At 36.1% G+C, this 22,205-nt stretch overlaps 1 protein-coding gene and 1 pseudogene across 2 annotated transcripts in view; both read right to left on the reverse strand.

Annotated features, from left to right (window-relative positions):
* GPC6 (glypican 6) overlaps positions 1-22,205 on the reverse strand; it is a 726,274-nt gene that overhangs the window by 184,992 nt on the left and 519,077 nt on the right. For both annotated transcript variants that reach the window (XM_057401148.1, XM_057401147.1), the window contains exon 4: positions 2,765-2,930. In XM_057401148.1, coding sequence (XP_057257131.1) covers positions 2,765-2,930 — 166 coding nt within the window. The remainder of the gene's footprint in view (positions 1-2,764; positions 2,931-22,205) is intronic.
* On the reverse strand, positions 18,895-19,035 carry LOC130594893 (U2 spliceosomal RNA; annotated as a pseudogene).

The following is a 22,205-nucleotide window of genomic DNA, read 5'->3' on the forward strand; positions in this document are numbered from 1 at the left end:
CAGCTGTTTCACCTCTTCCCAATTTTCACAGTCTATAAAATCTTGGAAAGCACCAGATGTTTAGGGGAAGCTGTCCCACTCTCCCTAGCTTTGAAAGTAGATGCAAGATTTATTAGTGCTATATAAATGTGTTTTCAGTCCTGACTTTAATATTTATAAACTAGGTGGAACATGTAACACATCCTGTTGTCAGAGACCCCATTTACTTTCCTCTGCTCCTCCGCACTTGTATATCTTGGGTGTTGCTGGACAATTGCAGGAACTACAGAACAATACCAGAGACAGTCCAAACAATAGTATTTGCTTAGTTACTGACAACACATCTGAGAATTTTCTCCTAATACTCACGTCTGCCAAAACATTCTTGCAATACACAGAGTATGAGTGAAGCAAAACTATCTTCTTGTGTATTAATATGCTCTAACATTTGGGATTCCTGCCTACGCTGAGACTGTTAGTGCACAAAATTAGTATTTTTTTTTTTTTTTGATTTTTCCTAGTTCATGGTTCCCAGTATTGGAACAGAGATAAAAACTGCTCATGCATAACTTCCAATCTTTCATAGCTCAGCGGTGCTGTAAAGTGGTGCCGTCTGTATTAATTCAGTGAGTAGAAGTTTTGTTGTGTTTAATACGAAGGGAATTATGTGTGTTATTAGGAAGCCTCTGACAGCTGTCAGAGATAGAGACAACTTGCTACATTTCAGTCTTTTAGAAAGGAAGGACTAAGATCCCTCATTCTCAGCAAAACTGTCAGAGGCCTAAAAAATGGGATAAAACAGAATACCTTTTCCAAACACAGGAAAATCTCCATCTCTCCCTCTCTATTCCCTTCCCCATCAAGTTGTTAAGGAGATGTTGCATAGGTAGAAGAAAGAGGAAATATTTCTTGATGTGATTGTACCTTATACTGCCTTGTCATCACTGACCTGAAGGGATAATTGCCTTTAAACCTGCTTACCTTTAAGGAAGCACAAAATGTATTGCACAGCATTTAATGAATTACCACTCTGTTTTAACATAACTTACAAGCTTTCATGCAGTTTTTCTTTTCTGAGAACAGGAACAATAAAAATCTGAAGGACAGTGATGAAGACAAGGGCTTTGCATCAAAGACTCTGAAAGTCTCAATCTGTAAGCATTTCCATGCTTTCCAACACATACCTTACCCTGCCCAGCACTCTTACAGAATTTAAAGCACCAGAAAAGGTGCTTTCTCTTAAGACCTGAAATCCTACCTTTCAGCTTTTGATTTGAACAGCTGTTTGCCTTAATAAAACCTGCTGTTTATTTCAGTTAAAATGTTTGGGGTTTTCTTTGTTTTTCTAAAAGCCTACATTATTTTCTTCGATCAGAATTGATGACAATCCAGCTCTTGCTTACTCTTTAATGGTAAAGGGTAGTAACTTATTCAATGTCTTCAATAGATTGGTATTGCTTTCCCATCAGCTCCTACTTAGCTTTCTGAGGATGAACTGACTCTTCTTTTCACACCAGTAATCCCACAGTTACCCTTCCATACAGCACTTCTTGTGGTGTCAGCTCCTTTAACCAGCTGGAGGAACTGAGAAGACACATTTATTTACAATATTTGTTTATTATTGTTGTTTGCATTTTTGCCATGTGCTGTTTTTATAGAGCACTGGATGTTTTTCACTCTTCATGCTCTGATTCATTTTTCAGCCTGTTTTCCTATCCATCTTGCACCACTGGGTAAAGTGAAAATCCATGAATGAGTCAGAGTCAAATTTTTAAAGTCGCATTGGTCAGTGGGGTTTGAAATTAAGAAAGATGAGATTGCTTGTATTTTGCCTTTTCAAAAGTAGAAAATACATTCCTTTTCTTTAGTTGTCATAAAAAGTGTTCCATCCCATGTTTTCCAGGTGCTTTTACTTTCCTGAAATCCAGTCTAGACTGGATTGCTCATTAGTGCCTGGTGTAACTACTTGTTTCTCTTCTTTCTATGTTATCATTAGCCTTACCTAATTCTTCATCCTGTTTTGTCCATCATCAAAAGCAACTTGAAGCTCTTATTTCTTGTGAAATATTACTCTTCTGGGTGACTTTTTTTGTTTGTTTTTGTGGGTTTTTTTTTGTTGTTTTTCTTTGGTACAGGATATCTGAATGGCTGTTTAAAGGAAATTTCTTAGTTTATTTGAGTAAAGAATTATGTGAATAAAACTGTAATAGCAGTCTTCCTTAAATACATACCGTGTGCTCAATCTTAACATTTTGATTGCATGTTTGGTACTTTCTATTCAACACAGTGAAAGGGAGACTAACATACTTCAGTCAAAAACAAGGAATTAATAATTTGTCATTTATGTAACTTTTGAAGATTTTTGCCTATATACTACCAGAATAAAGAACAGCAGCTGTTGTGATTTATGTTGACTGGATATATAGTGTTACTCTCTTAGCTTGCAAAAGCCTAGTTTTCAGTTGCAATACATACTATTTCTGCCACGTTAAGCTCATTATCAAATCCTCAATGAAAGCTTTCTCAGCATTTCACGTATCATGTAATAATTCAGCTCAGAAGCCGTAACACCACACCATTCCTTTTGAAATATGAAATATAAAATGTTACTGGCTCAGGAGGGGAAGAGTAATCTCCTACTGAAAGCCATAAGGTCAATTAGAAAGCAAGGTACATCTGCAGTTGCTTCATTGCGAATATCAACAGTGTCTTCTAACCTCACAAAACTCTGCAGATGTTTGCCATTATAAGCATTTCCTTTCACTAATATTTAAACTCTTCTTACCTATGAACAGATTCCACTCAGTATCCAAATCAGCCTGATTTGCTAGGCAGCCCTTCATTACATTGAGGCAATAGTTGTTGCAAGGTTTCACAGTGGGAAGTCCTCTGCAGTAAGGGCAGTACAACATCTTCATTAACGCCCGGATGCACCCTGGGGTGGGACTGACCTGCAGAATTTAAGGGGGGGGGGGGAAAGAAAAAGAAAAAGGAGGAAATCAATTCCTGTTCTGTGAATTTTGGGATTGCTGAGATTATGCCTTTCAGGCAATAAGTGCAGAAGGGGCAATTTTTGGAAAGAACTCAACCCTTAATAACATTCTCCTATGAGACTAATTGATTGCTGTCAATTAATTTCATTTAGTACAGCCAGCAGCAATTTTCAGGAATGCAAAAATCAACAATGACCTACTGATGGCAGTATTTGTCTGCCCAGCCCTCCCCCACAAAGTCTACTGGAAAGAGAAGGAAAAACTTCCAGGGAATCAGCTGGACAGTATCTGACTGATCCTAAACACAGAGGATCCTGAGGAGACCCCATGCTCTTCCTACTCAAGCTAGAACTGTCAGTCACATTGTCACTGGATCAGATTCTCCACTTCATTAAAGCATAGTAAATCCAGACAATTGTGATGATTTCTATAAAATTATTCAGAACTGCACCATGACAGAGGGATATCATTCTGTTTTCAGGAAAAAACATCCTTCTGTGTTCTCAGACAATTTCATAAGGAGATCAGGCAGGGTGTTTTTTTGTATGCTTTCAACATCTCGAGTGACAAAAGCATTATCGACAGCAGTCTAATGCATTTCTATTTCCATATCAGCATGGTACAACATGGCTGCAAGTGGTGAACTTAAAGCAGCCACCAGCATCAATGGAAAGACACCCAATGAGTTTAGGATTTCCAGTCAGTCTGGGCATGGCTGACAGAAAGAAGTAGTGTGTAGATATTATTTTTTTAGTAATATGTGTTACTGTTTGCTCTGGAATGGTGTAGGTTTCCTTGAGAGGGAGCATGGAGGTTAGAGAAGGGTTTTTGCATAAGGCTTCTCCATTATTTTTTCCCTTTACTTCATCATTTTTAGTCATCAAAATGGTGGTCATCTATTCAGGAATGTATCTTCTGTGTTCAGTGGAGAGAAATAGGTCCTTTTTTGGTTGTTTCTTTATTTATCCTACCTCTGGAAGGGTATGGTAAATCATCATCTGGAGGACATTCACTGAATCCTCCATACTTAAATTTAAAACGCACAAATTGGTCACGTCTGACAATCATGTGAAGTTCCTTGAGTAAATATTATTTCCCTCATCCTCTCATTTCCATATTTAATTGTTTCATCTCAGACTTAAAATCCTATGTACTACTACAGTATATGTTTTCAGGCCAGAAATTTTGCATTAAAAGCATACATTAGGTACTACTGCAATAACAACTTGTCATGGTGCAGTGGAGCGCAAGTTTCTTGTGCTGAGGTGACAATCTAGAGCAATGACAAAGGCCTACAGGTTCCTCAGAGATTTTGAAATTCCTGGACAGGAAAGTGCAAAGCAACAGCACTCCTTTCACTCATTCTGTTGGTTTATGAATAAATGCAACACTGATTTTTAGAGAAGTATGCAGAACATACTCTTCACACTGGACATTTTTACATGAAAATGACTCTGTTAAGAGTTATAGCAGATGCTTCTGAGTATTCTCAGAAGTGAATTTTGCCTTCATTTCCTAGGGAAATGCACTCTACTAGCACAACAATCTGATGGTGTGTGTAAAAGTATATTTATCCATCCTTTTCTGATAGCTTTGAATCTTTAGCCAATTTCAATCAAGTTTGACAGAGGACTTCAGGTCTCAGAACATGAAGTTCCTATGAGTTTTTTGAAAATAGACAGCTGGGAGAAGAAAAAGAGAGGATCTGTTACTGCCTTTATTGAGGAAAAGGCTGAAGCATGAGGTCAGTTCCTCACAGATATCAAAGAATCCATGTGGAGGAATGATGTTATGAATGAACCATGGGTTAAAAAAGCACCAGGGGGAACTTTCACCTTATTAAACAGCAGAAAATGCAAAAAGGAAAGCTGGACTTCATTTTCCACTGCTCAGAACTATTTTTTAGAGGCTTTTATCCAACTGTTTTAACTTTTTCTCTCCAAACTTAGAACAGGCCCATTTTTACAAAAAGTTTAGCAGCCATGTTAGCAGAATACATATACCCATGGAATCTTCAAAATTACTTTGAGATTGCTGCTTAAAGCCTGAGTAATTTCTCCCTGTGGGTATTGAGAGTTTTATCAACAAAGTTCCTTTTATGCTTAAAACTATGCTTCTTCCCCGGCCCAAAAGTCATGTCAATGTAAAGTTGTCAGCACCTAGTTGACCCCTGAGTTCAGCTGGAATCCACATGTTCTCCCATACAGAACTTAATTCCCAAAACCACTTTGTACTTGTACTAACAGCACATATACCTATAGGATCTTGAACTTGCACAAAATTTTCCTGACAATTTCATTCTTTAAAAGCATAGCAAGAGGAGAGAAGACAGCCTCTGTCTTTGTATTTATATTTATCAAATATCATAAATATTTACATGAGCCTTATTTTATCACAAGGGTAGTCAGAGAGGTAAGTAGCTATCATGTCTTGGAAGTCTGAAAGCTAGAAGTTAAATACTGTGTTACAGCAGTTAAGTGCCTTTGTGAACCTAGCCTTCGCTGAGCAGCCATGTTTTAGTTCTCAGCCTCAGCTGATGGTCAGGTCTTTTTCCACCCTCAACAACAGCTGAAGTTGCAAAATGCAAAAAATAATGAAATTTCTCTCTAACATGCTGAAATCTTTATTAAAAAAAAATCCCAAATATAAAAATACTTAGAGTGTATTTCAGAAAGCTATGAACACATGAAATCTGGAGATTATCACAGACAACTGATTTTCAACCACCTGTAATTGTCTTGCTATTTCTTGCTATTGGCAAATTCTGTGAAATGTATTTTCAAAGCCCATTTCTATCTTAAAAAAAGAAAAAAATAATTAGAGTCTCTCATGGCTAATACTACTTTTCTGCAGACCAGTCAAAAGGCAGATATTCATTTCATTCAGAAGTGTTCAAGACCTGCATTTGCTGAGGAAAGCTGATGCTCAGCTCGGGAGTTTAAATATTTTTTCTGCAACTGATATTTATGGATGGATACAGCTTTTTTTTGCGTGTGTGTGTTTAAAATCCAGTGCAATTGGCTCTGTGCTAATCACAGCAGAGACATTTCCATGAACTTCAACATTTAGAAATAAGTAGCCCTCATGTAAAATCATGTATTATAAATCAATCAGATCACACTGAATGATATAACGGGGGAAACTGCTATAAAGGAGTCATTAATTATATCATGCTGCCTCCCTGACTGACTAGGACATCTTCATTCTAGTATAAGCATATGAGGAAGACAGTCCATTAGAAAAGTGCATTTCTGAGCTTTGATTGAACCTAGTAGCTGCAGGACATGTTGTATCACTGCATTTTGTAACATTTTCTGACAACTTCAGCTTTATCTGAATGTATGTTTTTGCATACATACAAAAAAAACCCAAAGCAAGATTCTTAAGGGCTTTATTACTCAACGCTTGTTTTCCCCTTCAGAAATTCTAGGGGGAGTATTATTTCATTTAGAAAACAGATTTTGCATGGTGAATGTGCAAATATAAATAATTGAGGAGAGAACTTCTTTGGTAAAAGCCATGAAATTGTACTCTCCTGTAACACTGCATTTGCAAATGCTTTGTTATGTAATTGACCTTTTTTTTATAATCAAAAGCCTTGGCTTTGTCAGGTACACAAAAATAAATCTTCTTTCTGGTACATGCAATCAGACAAACTGATTAAACAGCCGGTCATCTTTAGAAGGATCAAATACACTGACATGCGGTATCTCCACTTTAATTTATAGATTTCCTACCAACGTAGCTGGTATATGTTGTCTGATAATACAGTAGCAGTTTTCTTTCAAAGAAGGTACCTAAACTCACAGCATAAAGCCGTACTTAGGTGCAGATACCGCCATTTCTTGGCATATAATAAAATCTTGGCATGTAATAAAATCTATCAAATATGAGCAAAATTAATCCAAATGAGTGCCATCCCAGAGACAACAGCTGGGGGGACACAACTTCTTCTTGCATTACCTGTGCTCCCAAAGGAACTGATCCCGTTTGGAATCACAGACCATGAAGACCCTGGGGGGGAAACTGGCGGTAAGAACCTGTTGATTACTAGCCAACTGAACCAGGAAGTAGATACTCTTAAAATGCTCTACTCTAGAATAACCCATAGTCTGGGAAGCAGAAGATGATTGAATTTTATTTCTTACAAACTTGATGAATGCATTAACAACCAGCTGCTGGATAAAAAGTAAAAACTTCTACTTCCTTCCCATTTGGTGTTCAAGATGAATTATCAAATACTTTCCTTTAGACAAGAAGGTGAGTTTTATTCCTGCAATCCCATGTAAATGGTGCACAACTGGAGAGAGTGTTTATGTCCAAAATCACCACAGTATAATTCCAGTATTTCTATCCAAAATTATATTTAAAATCAAATGGGACATAAGGAATAGAAGTTCATGCTTGTAATTTCAGAAGAGAGGGAAGAAAAACCTTTAATTAAGAATTGCTGATTATTGCATTAAGCCTGCTAGAACTGAGGATACTTTTCCTAAGCACAAAAAAAGGGTTTCTAATCACCCTTTGCAACAGTAAAGTAACTTAGATCAGATTGAGATGTATCATGAAGTAAACTTTATAAGGTACACAGGATTACAGCAAACCTTTGGCTCACCCATCCTAAGAGCTAGAGGCACTTTTTTCTTTCATTTTTAATTCACTTTAGTACAAAGACTAAAATTTAGCCCAATCATTTGCTATTTTTGTTATATATATTTGAAACTATCTTCTCAAAATGTTACAATTGCTCCCTATTTTTTATTTTTTTTTTTAATACCAGGAAAAGCAGGTAAAGCCTAGCTGGCAATGATGCTTTTCTTCCTTTTGCTCTTTCTTTTCTTCAAACAAGATTTGCTCACAGTTGGATCCAAATGATTTGTTTTATTCCTTGTCCATATTTTAGCTATTTTCATGAGCACTGTGCTAGTGCTGATTTTATTTAATAATGTAGATATCAAGCAAGTTCCTTTCATCAAATTTCAGCTGAAAATATCTCTGTAACTACATAGAAATATTCACAAGATATTTGAATGCTTTATTGAAGTACTTCTCATTGTTTCAGTCTGGCTTTTAGATGCTAAGATCTCAATTCACTGCTTTAATAGCACAACCTGATATAAAACCAGAAATACTGCATCAGTCATACTCAGTTGGGAATTTATATTGTAGATCAATTTGAGAATACTTGCTTATATCAACCAAATGTCCAGTCTAATACTAACCTCCTAAAGATATAAATAGTTATCTTTTTAACAATTCATAGCATTCCAGATGACTGAATAGTAGGAGACCTGGTTTGAGTACTACAGCTTCATGCTTGCATCTTTGACTTTGTGCTTGAATAATACAAAAATAAAAGTAAATAGCTACAGACAGTTAAACAGATGTACAATTCCCTCAATTCTGGGATAGTATATCTCTAGAATGTGATGAGATAAAACAAGGTAAATATTTTCACATCCAATAACATATATTTTTTTTAGAAAATAAAGAATTTATAGTTCAATATGGTAATCAAGCTATTAGAAAAAAATTTAGGGCAATATAATGGAACCCTTGAAAATTTTATACTGTAAGAAAGAAATTACACATTTACTGTTTGATACAAACTGTGCAGCATTAAGCAGTTACCACACTGCAACTGAGAGGAGCCACCTTATTTTTTTCTAAAAGAAGAGGAACTTTTAGCCATTGTCCTTGTCCAACTGAGATGTCCTTTTTCATTGTCAAAAATGTTGACATCATGAGAAATATGGCAAATTGATTTAATTTGAATACTTTATTAAAATTTGAGGCATTTTTCATACTTTATTATTTGGTCTTCTTAGTATGTCTATAGTTGTGTTCCTGTATATATATGTAGTTCTGGAAGGCTGACAAATATTGCTCTTCCATTTTACAAATGAAAAAAAACAAACAACGTATCACAAGCAATTTTTAAAGGTATATATATGGATAAAACCCTAAAGGATATGTTCCAGAATTTTTCAGTGCTGCTCATAAGTGCCATTTTAATCTGTGATTTACCTCAGTTATGTAATTCTGAAATTTACCTCTGAAATTTACCTGAAATTCTGTGATTTACCTCAGTCATGTAATTCTGAAACTGGCTACAGGAAAATAAGGACTGGAAGTCTCTAAGTGATTACATCAGGAGGTTGTGTATCAAATGATAAATTATTCTTGGAGAAATGAACTGTGGAATTTCGTAACTTCCCCACAGAAGTCAAGGGCAAAATCACACAAGGACAAAATGGGTATGACTGAACCTCTATTTACAGAGGAAAATAATAGCTTCTCCTATTTTTAGGAAACTGGGAAAATTACTTATCAGATTATCTGAATGCAGAAAATCCAAATTTAGAAAACCACTTTGAATGCTGCAGTCACAGGGATATTTTTTCTAAAGCTGTTTTTTTTAATCTCTTGAATCACTTCTGTGAGATGTTTTAAAGCATTTTTTTTTACTATTTAAGTTTTTACAAAATAAAATGTTGAATGCTCAGATGTCAACATCAAAATGTTCTTCTTACATCCCTTAAATTTTACCTGTCAGAGGCATAATCAAATTTCAAACAAAGTAGCTGGAAGCATGCTGCTTGATTATAAACATGATCAAACTGAGAATTTCTTAGACTGAAAATAGTGCAAGCTGACAAAATACTACAGTATATGAGGGTTTACATGCTGTGAGATATTACTGAGCTGAAAAATGTGTCCTGCAAATTTTCTGGAAAAATATTTACCTTTCACATCTCTTGTTAGAGTAAGCCCACATGTAATAGAATTTGAGGTATGGATTTTGCCTGTTGTTTCCCCAGCATTTCAAGGGCAAAGATAAGGTGAAAAAAACTTTCAAATGATTTCTTTCTTTCACTCCCAGGAGATGAGAAATTTTCTGTTGCACAGAAATAAGGAAGGAATCTAATAGATTGTTAGGCTTTTCAAATCCCACCAGCTCTTCTGGCACATAAACTTTAAGACACTCTCTTAATAAAAAGTACTTCCTCTGCTTTCTTCCTGGAGAAAACAACGCACTGCATCTCACTTAAAAGGGAGTGTGCTGATTTCTTCCAGCCTCATGTAGAAATGTCTATGGCCTCCAACAGATCCTGAGGATCTATTCCTCTTTGACTCACGAGGACTTCTGCTTTAATTATTTACCTTCAGAGCTCTTTTATAACAGCATACATGAATTTCCAAATGGAGGGGTCAGTCTGGCTCTTGAGGCCAGGTGATGTCTTCCTATCAAATTTGCACAGGTCAGTATTTGATTCCTAGAAGCTATTTGCTGCTTCTGGTGGTTTTCATCTTCTGTGAGTATGAAGAATTTATGTTACACCTTTAGCATGCAAATACTACCGTCAAGGTTGTGGGTAACTTTCAAAACCTGTGTCCTCTTTTGTTAAAACTGTTTCTGTTCTACATGGTATGGCTGTGAGATGTGAACGTTGGTGTGTATAGTATAGCTGTTAGTTTAATGGCTTGAAAGGTACTGTTACTTGGTAATCTAGAACCCCTTTATTAACCCATAAAAGGGCTGGGCTGGTAAAACATTAGGTATTTTTTAAATTCTTCTCTTAGGATTTCTCAATTATTTTTACAACTGTTTCTAAGTTAATTATCTCTGAATCAAGAAATATTACTGGATTTTCAAGATGTAATTTCAATCACATCTCTTTCAGCTTCCAGACCCAATGAAGACTTCTGTTTCATTGTCACTCTTGGCATTAACTTCTGTCTCTGCCCAGCCTCAAGCTTTCTGCAATAGTTTGTGTTAATCCTAGAAAATGGGCTCACTCAAAACAGCGGTCAATTGCAACCAAAGCAGACTGACTCCCTGTCTGCCACAGGGAGGGACCTCTATCAGGGCAGATTGCTTTGAGCGCAACCGGTTCAGTCTCAGTGATCTCCTTAAGAGCAAATTAAGTATTGACTTGCACTAAGAACTGGCCCCATTTTTCATTTCAGGTGTGAAAAGCCCAGTCTTATGGATAATCTCCTTATTTGAGTGTGACCATCAAATTCATGTCAGAAACCTAGACCCAATCAGACACTGGCAGCTATGCACAGAGTGAGCCAGCTGTGCACTTGGGGCATTTCAGTGTCTGACGAAGTTTGCGCCAGGTTTTCTGTCATGACCTTGCAGCTTTTTGAAATCTGCTGTCATCAAGGGTTAGCCTGCTAATACAGCCACTGCATTTTCTTCAGAGGGAAGCATCTCATCGGTAGCTTCCAGGCATTGTAACTGCACATTAGCGTGCAGAAGAGCTCTAGCTCTCATGAGGGCACCCAAAGGTAAGTAAGCTCTGTGAAGAGAGCAATAATTTATTTCAGTTAGCCTGTTCTCCAGGACAGATGCAAAAAGACATTGCAGGAAGGAGCTTTTCAGTCACTGGAGATTAAGCCCTCCCGTAATGTTTCCTGAAAAGGGACAGACTTACACTGTACTGTCTTCAGTGAGCACTTCAGTTTTGTATGTGGGATAATAGAGATAACAATGTGAATTTTAATTTAGAGTTTGTAGGCAGAAGCTGTACGGCTCAATTTCACATAAATGCTTAGATGAAAAATAAAAGCATGTAGCAAAACCAGAATTTATATTTCCACAATCAGAAAGTTCTTGTAGTCAGGTTTCTGCTCTTCATCTTTTAAAAAATATTTTACTAGCTGAAAGCTTATAGCAGAAGAATTATTACACATCTAGAAAAGCTTGTTTGACAGGAAATCTCATTTAGAAGAGTAAATCTTTTCTATAAAATTAAAGTTGAATGTCATGTCAGTTTCGTAGATTTTTCTATTATGATTATCTTCATTTACTTTTCACAGAGTTAGTGTATTACATCACAGTGGGAAAACAGACTCTGGTACCTATCAGTGTAAGAAGAAATGCACTTACAGGAGACAATAATGAAGACTCATAAGTAGTTGCAGTAACACATTTTATACAAATGGACTTTCCATAAGTTTGTTGCTCCTTGCTGAATAGCAGTCATTAACAGCAAGACATGGCTGGCTTCATGGAGAGTTCTAGGAAGGCTTGATTCATTTATTAATAAGAAATCCTGAACCTGAATTAACCAACCAATTTAAATAAGACTATCTGTTGTCTAATAATATGCGACTGTAATCTGAATAGTGGTTTTGTAATAAGTATATTATGGGATGAAGGACAAGCAGATCTCAGCTTTGTCTTACTGGCTTCCAAGAAAAAAAAAAAATAGCTAATTTGCCACTGTGGAACATGGAATGTTTTAGCTTATCCTGCGTACAAGTAGGCCCCATGTCTGTATTTTCTTTACCATGTAATAATGTCCAAACCAAAAAGAAAATGGGTTACAAATGGGTTTCAAATACACCTTTTGGAACACACTTATGGTCACTCATTAGTGGCAATAAATCTATTTTGTTCTAGCTTGATTCTGCTTGGTGTTACTTCATTCTCTGACTGATGTGAAGATGAAATGGCAGGCACTAGTTTATCAGCTATGTCCATGTTACTTAGTTTTGCTTTGTTTAGTTGCCCTTTCTGGACTAATACAAGAAGTTAATGTCAGCTAAGTACTGAGAGTGCTGGAAAATGGTCCTTTTAGTTTGGCAACAGAGGAAGCACATATAATGCTGACTTGTCAGCTCAAATTTTCCTAGCAGCTTTCCCAGGTTTTTTTATATGGATTTTAAATAATACTGTAGGTTAAGCTTTATTACTTACTATCATGCTTTTATTAATGCTCTAAAACTGAATTTTATAGAAGCATTGTCCAGTTAAGTAACAAAGATAAACCTTTTCTTTGGTCACACAAAATCAGGCATTAATCCACATGGAGATAAAGCAGAAATAAGCATAGATCTGTATGCCAGTGGCTTTGCTAAAAACACATTTCGAAGAAGAATGTTATGTATTTTGTACCAGTTTTTGATTGAGCTATTCCCTCCTCCTACATCTGAATCTCTTTGAATACAGGAAAACAAACCAAATGAACAGCAAGGAATAGAGAACTACTGATTAGAATATTGTATTTAAAAATAAGTTATGCTGGATGAAGCATAGCCTTTCAGAAACTTGTTCATATGCCCTTAGGAATCTGTGTCATTTGGAGCATTCAGTAGACCCTAGCCAGCTGAGTTCCTATATGCTTAGTTTTGTAAGTTTAATTTTGGAAAATTAAATGAATAATGAGTGTTGGGAAACTCCAGAAAACAAACCAGACTGGAATTTTATGGTTAGTATGACAGTGGTTTGTGTGTGATAGTGTGGGTGTTGGATGTCAACACAGCAGTGCACCCTGAAGTGGTCATGACTACCAGTACTGGAGTATCAGCAAGTTCTTGAGTCTCTTAGGAAGTGCTGTTCCTGCATTTATTTATACTGGTATTTATATTTCCAAACTGCCTGAAACAGTAGCACAAGGTAGTACAGGATAAAACCACTATGAAAAAAATCCATTAAGGAAGCCTAAATATAAAAGATACTAAATCTCCTTTCACTCCTCATAACTGAGTTCTTTGCTATGGATGTTGTGATGTGAAAAATTGCATCAATTCATTTGTGTGCTTCTGTGTTTCACAACACACAGATACAGGAACAGCAGCAAATGATATCGAGCTCTTTGATCTTCCTTACTCTCTGCTCTGGTGGCAACTGTCTTTTACAGTATGAATGCTGAGCTTCAGGGACCAATACTGACTCTGAACACTGAGGCACCCTTTAGGCAAACGGGTGACTATCCCATTTCCTAGTCAGAGGCAGAAAGCAGTCCAGTGTCTTGATGAAAGTAACCTGGTCAGGTCTGGCGCAGGATTAAGGCAGGGTATAACATGTAGGACAGGGCCCTCCATGGATGTTAGACTGAGAAGGTGAGGCCACACTCAGTTTCTAAGCCTTTAGGAAAGCAAAGAATCTGAAACTGATTCTTTTAATAAAAAGATCCATTTACTGTATCGACTTTTCCAGAGAGGGAGGCTAATGAGTTTTCTGTACAACTTAATGAAGTATCACCAGAGAAGAAATTACATAATCTGAAATTTGTAGATAGCATTGAAAGAGCACTTTTTGTATTTCCAGAAGAGTAAAGATTCGTTGCAGCTTCTCATTTCTTAACAAACCCTGATATGAAAATGCAGTCTGTCCATAAATCCCAATCTATCAGTCTGGACAGGGAGCTGCTTTATGTTTGTATTCATACAGTTTTAAAGCTATAAAATAGTATCCACAAAATTTTCTGAGGCAATTCATTTTTTTTAGTGGATCTCTGAAGAGATGGAAGGAGCAGGAAGCCTTTTGTATTTGCAGGAACACGAGATCTCTGACAGCAAATACAATCCAGGCAAATTTAAAATGTACTGCAGGGGCTGTCTGCTGAATGCAAAGATCAGAAGGTTCTTTCTCATGGAAAATAAAACCAAAAAAGACATCAACAATAAGCCAAAAACTTGCAAATAATATTGCAACGTTTTAGGCGTAATTGTTTTGTTTTCTTTGTATCTTTGTATGTTGTTTTTTCTAACGCATTTTTTGGAGTTATGACTTCAGTTCAAAATGCAGTGCTTACTTTCAAGGAATACGCAAGGCTTAAAGTAAAAGTAAAGTGATTTTCAGCCAAGGCTCAGGTAAGTTAAACATGTAACCGTTTTCATACGTGAATTATGCTGAATATTATTAATTGCAGAAAGCAGCCATTGAAGCCTTGGAGAGGGGAAGAAAAAGAAAAATAACCCTAACTTCTATTTTAAAATGAAGGTTATAGTCAAAGTTAATTCAGGGTGTCACAAAAGTGTGACTGTGACACGATTTAGTGACAATGTAAGGGCAAATTAATGCAAGATCAGTGGCCTGACTATTGATTCTTACCATGGGATCCTGCTGAAACGAAGTCATTATTTAACTACACTTTTACTTAGACTATAAATGGCTCCCAGAATAGACTGCACTTGAGCTTGATGTCTGCAGCTCCATCTTCACTTTTCTTTTGTGTTCATAAGTGAGTAGGGAATGAAAATATGTACTGAAGAAAATTTTAATGTATTATACCTCACATGCTGTCATATTCCCATAAAAAAGCAAGCAAGCAAATGTTTTCACTTTTCCATTCAGAATATTCTGTGATATAATTCTAAGTACAGGAAGCACGTCTTGAATTCTCTGAGGGTTTTCAGATCAAAATTTCTCTACATTTCATGCAAACAAATCAATGTTCAAATGGTTTTCCTGCTCTTCTTGAGTGGTTTAATTTATTTTTTTTTTTACCATCTCTCGAAATAGACTCTAAACTGACTGTTCATACTAAATGCAAGTAATTTAATTGGGACCTACAAGAAGTTAATAAGTAATTGGGACTTAAGATACAACAGCAACGGGTTTGCTATAGAAACATTTTTTTAAATTTAAGCATCTATGAAGTGACACCAACATAAACTGAACAATCAAAATTGCATTGCTGACTATTAGAACCTTGATTCTCCTAATTCTGAAACAGATCTATTTGGCAAATTTGTGACTAATAAAAAGTTATCATTAATTCAGGGTTAAATCTCTTGTGTACCAAGATTTAATCTATTTTGTCAAATTACACAGATTTTAAGACTCAACAATTAAGAAGCTGCAACTGGTTGTCATTATAATGTTATTATATGAAAAGTAACATGTAAAAATAAGCAGAATTCACATTTTAAATGAAGGATTATGTTTAGTGTTTTAGAACATGGAAGCATCTAATTCTGGGCTTGTATTATACATAGTACAGTATTGCTCAGAACAAAGATCTTAGACAATAATTACATTGTGGGAAAAAATAACTCAGTTTCACAAAAAAGTTGATTAGAGATTTAGAGTCTAATTAATCAATAAAAGGGAGTAAAATCTAATTTATTTTTTTTAATAAGAATAATACATAAAATCCATCTGCAGAGTTTAATCTGATCTTCACTGTATCCCACCATATTAATGAAAGCTTCATCTCCAAAGGCTCTTTTTTCTCTGGTATACTGTATTTTTACATTATTACAGAAAAATCAAACCAAAACTATATCATTCACAGAATATGAAAGATAAAAGATATAATGCATGAAACACAGCCTTCTGCAAGTACTCCCAGTGACATAGCGAAGTGTTATTTAGTCCAACGTGTGGACTTTTCTCTTGCAAATGCTATTCTTATTTTAAAACTTTTCCTGAGAGAGAGAGAAAAACTCAGCATATTACGTGAGTAAGTAACCTTAATAGCTTTCTGTAATAATCATCTCCAGTTGCCACTTACTAATCAGACATTCAAAAAATAAACAAATAGAATGGAGTACATAAGGGGTTTGCATGCTAAATCGGTATCATGTGACTCTCCATTAAATGATAGTATAGCAAGAACAATATGTTAAAAAAAAAAAGGAAGACTGAAGAAATTTCTCTCTTGTGCACCAAAGTTCATAAGTAATAGTGTTAAAATTTTCACATCTCTTTTCAACTACTACAGAGGGAACATATACATCTAAACTGGAGAGATAATATATAAAATGTTTTGTTAATGCTTTTCCTCTGAATGAAGAAATCCAGCTATAGGGAAATTACCCTGGTTCAGGTTGTCTTTCACTGCCCTTGACACTTGACAATTCTAAGGTTTAAGAGAGAGAGACTACTTAATATGCTTCAAGATTCCAGTCTTGGCTCAATGTATTCTCTTTATAAAGTCTTTTTTACTTTTAATGTCTTCAACTTTTCCTTATCACAGTAGGTGCCCAGCAGTTCTTTTTGTCTGATCTCTAGTAGCAGCAATGTCACCATTTTGTAGTCTGTTCATGCAGCCAGTCAGAAGCGTGGTAGGTAGAGGAGGAAATGGGAACATGGGTTGTAAAGGGCTGATTATAGTAGGAACCCACTTCCAAGAGTCATTCTGTACTAGGAAATATTTCTATATTTTTGTACTTTTATTATTCCAATATTATTTGCCAAAGCTGTCTTTGGGGTTTATATCTGCAGTTGTTGACAATGCACAGAAGAACAGCTGGATCAACCCTGGTGTTCTGGCACTTAGTGAAGGGCAGGTCTGGGCCACCTGACATATCCTAATCTACTTACTAAAGACTGACCTTTTTGTATTAAGAAGAAACTCAGCCACCCTCACAGCTCCATTTTCTATTCTCCTCAAAAGCCCAAATGTTTTACACAAAGAGAAAAGGAACAAAGTCTGGTTGAAATGTGTTTCTGAGGTTGGAGGAGAGTCAATGTCACTGACCAAGACAGCAAAGAATAATGCAGGGAGAATAAAGGCAAATATACATAGCCTTTAGTGTTGACATTAAAACACCTCCAAGCTTTCTCATTTGTGTGTTTTATAATAATTTCCTAATTATTCTAACTAAAATCTGAGACACTTATACCTCCTTAAATCTGAGGTTGACTAAACCCTGTATTTGTTTCTCTCTCTTATCTCTAAAAAGGTTCCAAATAACTACATCAGATGTTGGTGCCTAAATATAGAATTAAACACGTGATATTAACCCCACACATCAAATCGCATTGTACTGACATGAGGAATCAGCAGGTGATCCCAGTTTGATTACTGCGCCAGAGATACTCATGTTATAGAATCCAGTTACTGTTGGTTGTTACATTTAAAATATCTTATGCAGTTATTCTGAAAATCAAGTAAGCATAAGCAAATTTACTCTTTCTTTTGTTCTGGAAGCAATGCTTCAAATCCAGGCAATACACGGGACGGCCAGGAGACCTTGCACAGCTTTGAACCTCACAGCATTTGCCCATGTAAATAAAAACTTGAACCTTGGTAGCTGTCAGTGTAGCATCTATTTTATTCACTCTGCTGCTGCTTAAGAAAGAAAACCAGGTGTCTTCTACCCTCTAGTTTTTCATTAGGAATGTTTCAGCAGCCTTGTAAGACATAGATCTTTAAGAACTAGTATTCTACTTATGACATCTAGAGATACTGTCGGAAACAATGTACTCTTTGCTGAATGGTCTGGCATGGGGAAATTGTACTTTTTAATGGTGGTTTGTGGTACCTGGACCAAAGTTGTCAGGTTCAGAATCTGTTCCAATGTTCACCTTTATATACCCAACACACTACCAAGTTTGTGGCATTTCTCATACCCATTTGAAAATTTGGTCTCTCCATCGAAGTTTTACATTAGTGCCAACTTCACAGTGATGTCTCTTTATCTTCTTCACTGAAAGTGAATGAAAGTACTGCACTGATAAGGAAATCTCCTAGCTTGTGAAATACCTTTGTGTTTTGGACATGACTGAAACTTCACTTACTTTTAAAAGGTTTGGAAGGAGGTTGTGGTACTGTAGCTGACAGTTCATCCATACTGGAGATGGTAATGAGACACCTTTCAGCAGGCATTATAAATGGATATCTGGCATTGAGAGTGCCTTTATGGTTTGAGCGTGTTTATCCTTGTGGTTCTGGAAACCAGACCACGAGGTGGATTATACAGCTGTATATAAATTGTATTCCAGCATGTTTTATAAATCAGGTGGCTTAATCAGATAAAGACAAATGGCAGTGAATTGGCTTAAATACAAATTTACTGTCAGGTAGCCATTATACAGTTCTGTATTTTACTTTCACTGGATTATCTAACTTAGGCAGCAGTAAATTCATTCATTTGCCACTTAGAGACATGAGTCAAATTGTTATTCAGTCCAATCTCTGTAGTCCCTTCAGGCTCATCATGAATGGGGGTTTTGCCATCTACCAGGGGCTGACATCTTATTTAACAAGCTGAACATCTTTCACTTTGTTAAAGGAGAACTTGGCATGCTGGGGGAGAAATACAAAATCCCTTGGCTGCAGGTGTATTCAGGAGCAGGTCAGCCCACACCATACAGAGTGGTTTTATGTGCAGATATCACATCTTGACACACAGTCACGATTTGGCCATAGTTCCTGGTAGCACAGGTTGATGTATAGAGTGGATGGAAGAAGCAGCTACTCCTTCCCATGCCCTCCAAATCCATTTAATACAAAATCTTCAAGCTGAGGATGTATCATATATTAAAATGGTAAGAAAAGATGATGCACTTGATCTTAGCAAAAGGCTGGGAAATGTGCATCTGGGACAGGGTTTTCAGTACGTACTGCAGAGTGCTTCCATTCCACTGAGGATGATATAGGATGTTTTCAAGGGTTGTTGACAGATCTAAACCATAACACGTAAATGTTATCTTGTATGAGTGATTTCTGCACTTAAGAAAGTAAGAACTATAAATCAAGACAATTACAGTAGTTTATTGTGATAATTGAAATTGTTGGGTTTTACATTACTATGGCAAAATGTCTGAGCGAAAGAAAATAATCTTTGGCTATATTTTTTTCCCCAGCTTAATATTTTCTTTTAATTTTTATATTTATAGATCTGGTGCCTTCTAGGTCTTTGTCAGTTCAACATAGAATGCATTATCTTGCTCAGTTTTGGCTAAAGAAAAAAAAAAACCAAAAAACAACTACCCCATACCTGATGAGAATTTATAAGGCGAAAATATTAAAAGGAATGTTTTCATATGCTTGTAGACTCTACCTCTGTTTTGCACATCAACCTAAAATTCACAATAGATTAAATGAAGCTGAATAGTAAATTCACATTTAGTCTATCTCTTCATAAAAGAGCAAACCTGATTGTTGGATATAATTTTATAGTGTACATTTCTGTTCACTTCCTGCAAGAGTGAACAAATAACCAGTTTGAACTCAGCAAATTTTCTTTCCTTGGGTACTCACTTATTTCAGACCAGTGCTACAACGTCCTCACTTTCCATTAGAATACTTTCCAAAATTTATAGTACCTAAGCTGTAATTTTATAATAAGTGTAATAGAGGCATTTTGCTGTTGTAATTCACCATTCTGTTAAATATTAGGGAACAAGACAATGCATCTAATTTTACTATATATTTAGATGATTGTTTGTTTATGTGGACTTGAGTGTGAAGGAAGAAGAAAGATGGATCTTTTACACAGAACTAGTTTGTTTTAATATGATCCAATTAAACAATTTCAGGAAAATTACATACTTGACTTCATATAATGTAGTCATCTCGTGTTAATACTTTGGACCATGTTTTTCTTTAGCACACAAATTAACTTGGAGACAAATGCTGAGAAGAATCCCTATTATTACTGTAGAGATATTAATTCTCCCAACTATTATAAACTTAATTACATTCCTTTGTTTCTTTTACTGTGGCTTGGAGGTAAGACACACAGACACTAGTGAGGACCCCTCTGTTGATACATTTTGTGTTGGTAGGGAAGAGATTTAAAAGAAAAGAAAAGAAAAAAAAAAAGAAAAGAAAAGGAAAAGAGAAAAGAAAAGAAAAGAAAAGAAAAGAAAAGAAAAGAAAAGAAAAGAAAAGAAAAGAAAGAATACTTAAATGGTGGGTTGAAGATTTACATTTACTTTCTACTATGCAGTTCCAAAAGCTGCAGGAGCAATACTCAGCAGAAACGTGGGCACACATCCCATAAACGGGTCATTCCAGACCACAGTCACCATCACAAGGTGCCCTTTCAGCATCATTTAAATATTTTATATATGGTATTTATATTTACAAGTAGCTTTGTGAAAATCTAATGTGCATTTGAAAGACCGTAAAAGGGGAAATGTTAACATGGAGCTATAAGGTGATCTCACATGATTTGGGCCCACATAATGCAGTGGGGATTTATTGATCCTATAAATAGATAGTGAGCTATTTATAAAGTATCGTTCTGCTTCTGTGCTACTCTGTATATTAATATTAATACACAAGACATTGTGTATTATATGAGGAGCCAGTGGCTGATTATTAGAACTCAGCAATGTATATTTAAGGTATCCCTTACTGGGATATCTTAAAAATCTGACGCTCTTCTTCACTTTAGAAATTAGGAAAACAATTTAAGATGCTCCCTTTCAATCTCTGTACTTGCATATGATCCACACAGACTGTTTTACTGTCCAGCCTGTCCAGACTGTTGTTCTCCATCTTGTGATTCATTAACATCGTGAAATGAAACAGGAGCATAAGCAAAGCATTATATACTCTGTTGTGCTCTGGATAACCAACATCTTGCTTTCTATTGCACAGGAAAGTCTTCAGCAAATAGTCTTTAAAGCGTGCTTTCAATTTCTTTTTGGCCTCTTGAATTTCATGAAGAAGGACCAAGAATATGGGCAGCTTGAGAAAACATGTTTTATTTCTACAGATTCATTTGCTTTTTTTCTTCCAAATAGCCCAGGGCTACTTGTGGGATTTTACCCTTTGAAATCACTTGAAAAATGTTCAATGTAGGAATATGATGAAGTTTATCAAGTAGACAAAGCTATCAACCTTGGAGTCACCTGCTTTGCTATCCCTAAAATCTTATTTCTCTCTCTAGTAGAATACTCTCCTTTTAGTGCTAGTCCACCACGTCCCTATCCTTTACTCACTGAAAATATGCAGCCCAGATAATTCATCAATCATGTGGGAAGGCACCTCTAAGGAATCAGCATATACTTGCTGTGTCTAGGAGATTGGTCGTCAAGAAATTCAGATAGTGATAACCTTACTATAAACTTTAAAGTGTCTTTGACTCCATCCATGTTTGTTAGTACAGGAAGGAGCTGAAACATGTTGGGTCAATCTGTTGTCACTTGTCACCTCAAATTATTGCATAACTTATCATTGACCAGGATGGCCAATATTATGTGTGCATTTCTTTCTTTCTCATCAGAGCTAGTATGTTCTTGCTGACATTGCACAACTAAGACATCCCACAGCCCTCTGCACCATTCTCAGCACAATGCCCTTTTTAAGTCAGTAAAACAATTCACAGGTCAGTGAACAGCAAACAAGACTTAGTGAGTACTTGTGGGTACTTATGACTGATCAGAACAGTTTTGCTGCTCTCTCTCTATTTGAGAGAACTGATTTTCTTCTTAGATGCTTTTCTGTTTTGCACTGTGATCATAGACGTGCAGTCAGCAAGACTGCTCTCAGGTATGCAGTCTGCATTTCAAGCTTCTCAGGTGTTGCAAGCAGGACTAGCTGACCATAATTCACATCATTTTCTTATCCAGATACTACTGCACAACATGTCTAACTGCTCAATTTGATCATTATCTCCTGCTGTGGCAGTTCTCTTTTTCTATCTCAACGCTTTCTCAGAGTTTTCCCTTCTGCTTATCTGAGGGTTTGACTTCCAGATTATCAAGGACTTCCTCTTCTATTTCTGACTTGTACCTGGGTCATACTTAAC

This window comes from Pezoporus wallicus, unplaced genomic scaffold (genome assembly GCF_028554395.1).
Source record: "Pezoporus wallicus isolate ANWC-B61680 ecotype Strahan unplaced genomic scaffold, APGP_CSIRO_Pwel_v1 contig_6944, whole genome shotgun sequence".
Classification (NCBI taxonomy): domain Eukaryota; kingdom Metazoa; phylum Chordata; class Aves; order Psittaciformes; family Psittacidae; genus Pezoporus; species Pezoporus wallicus.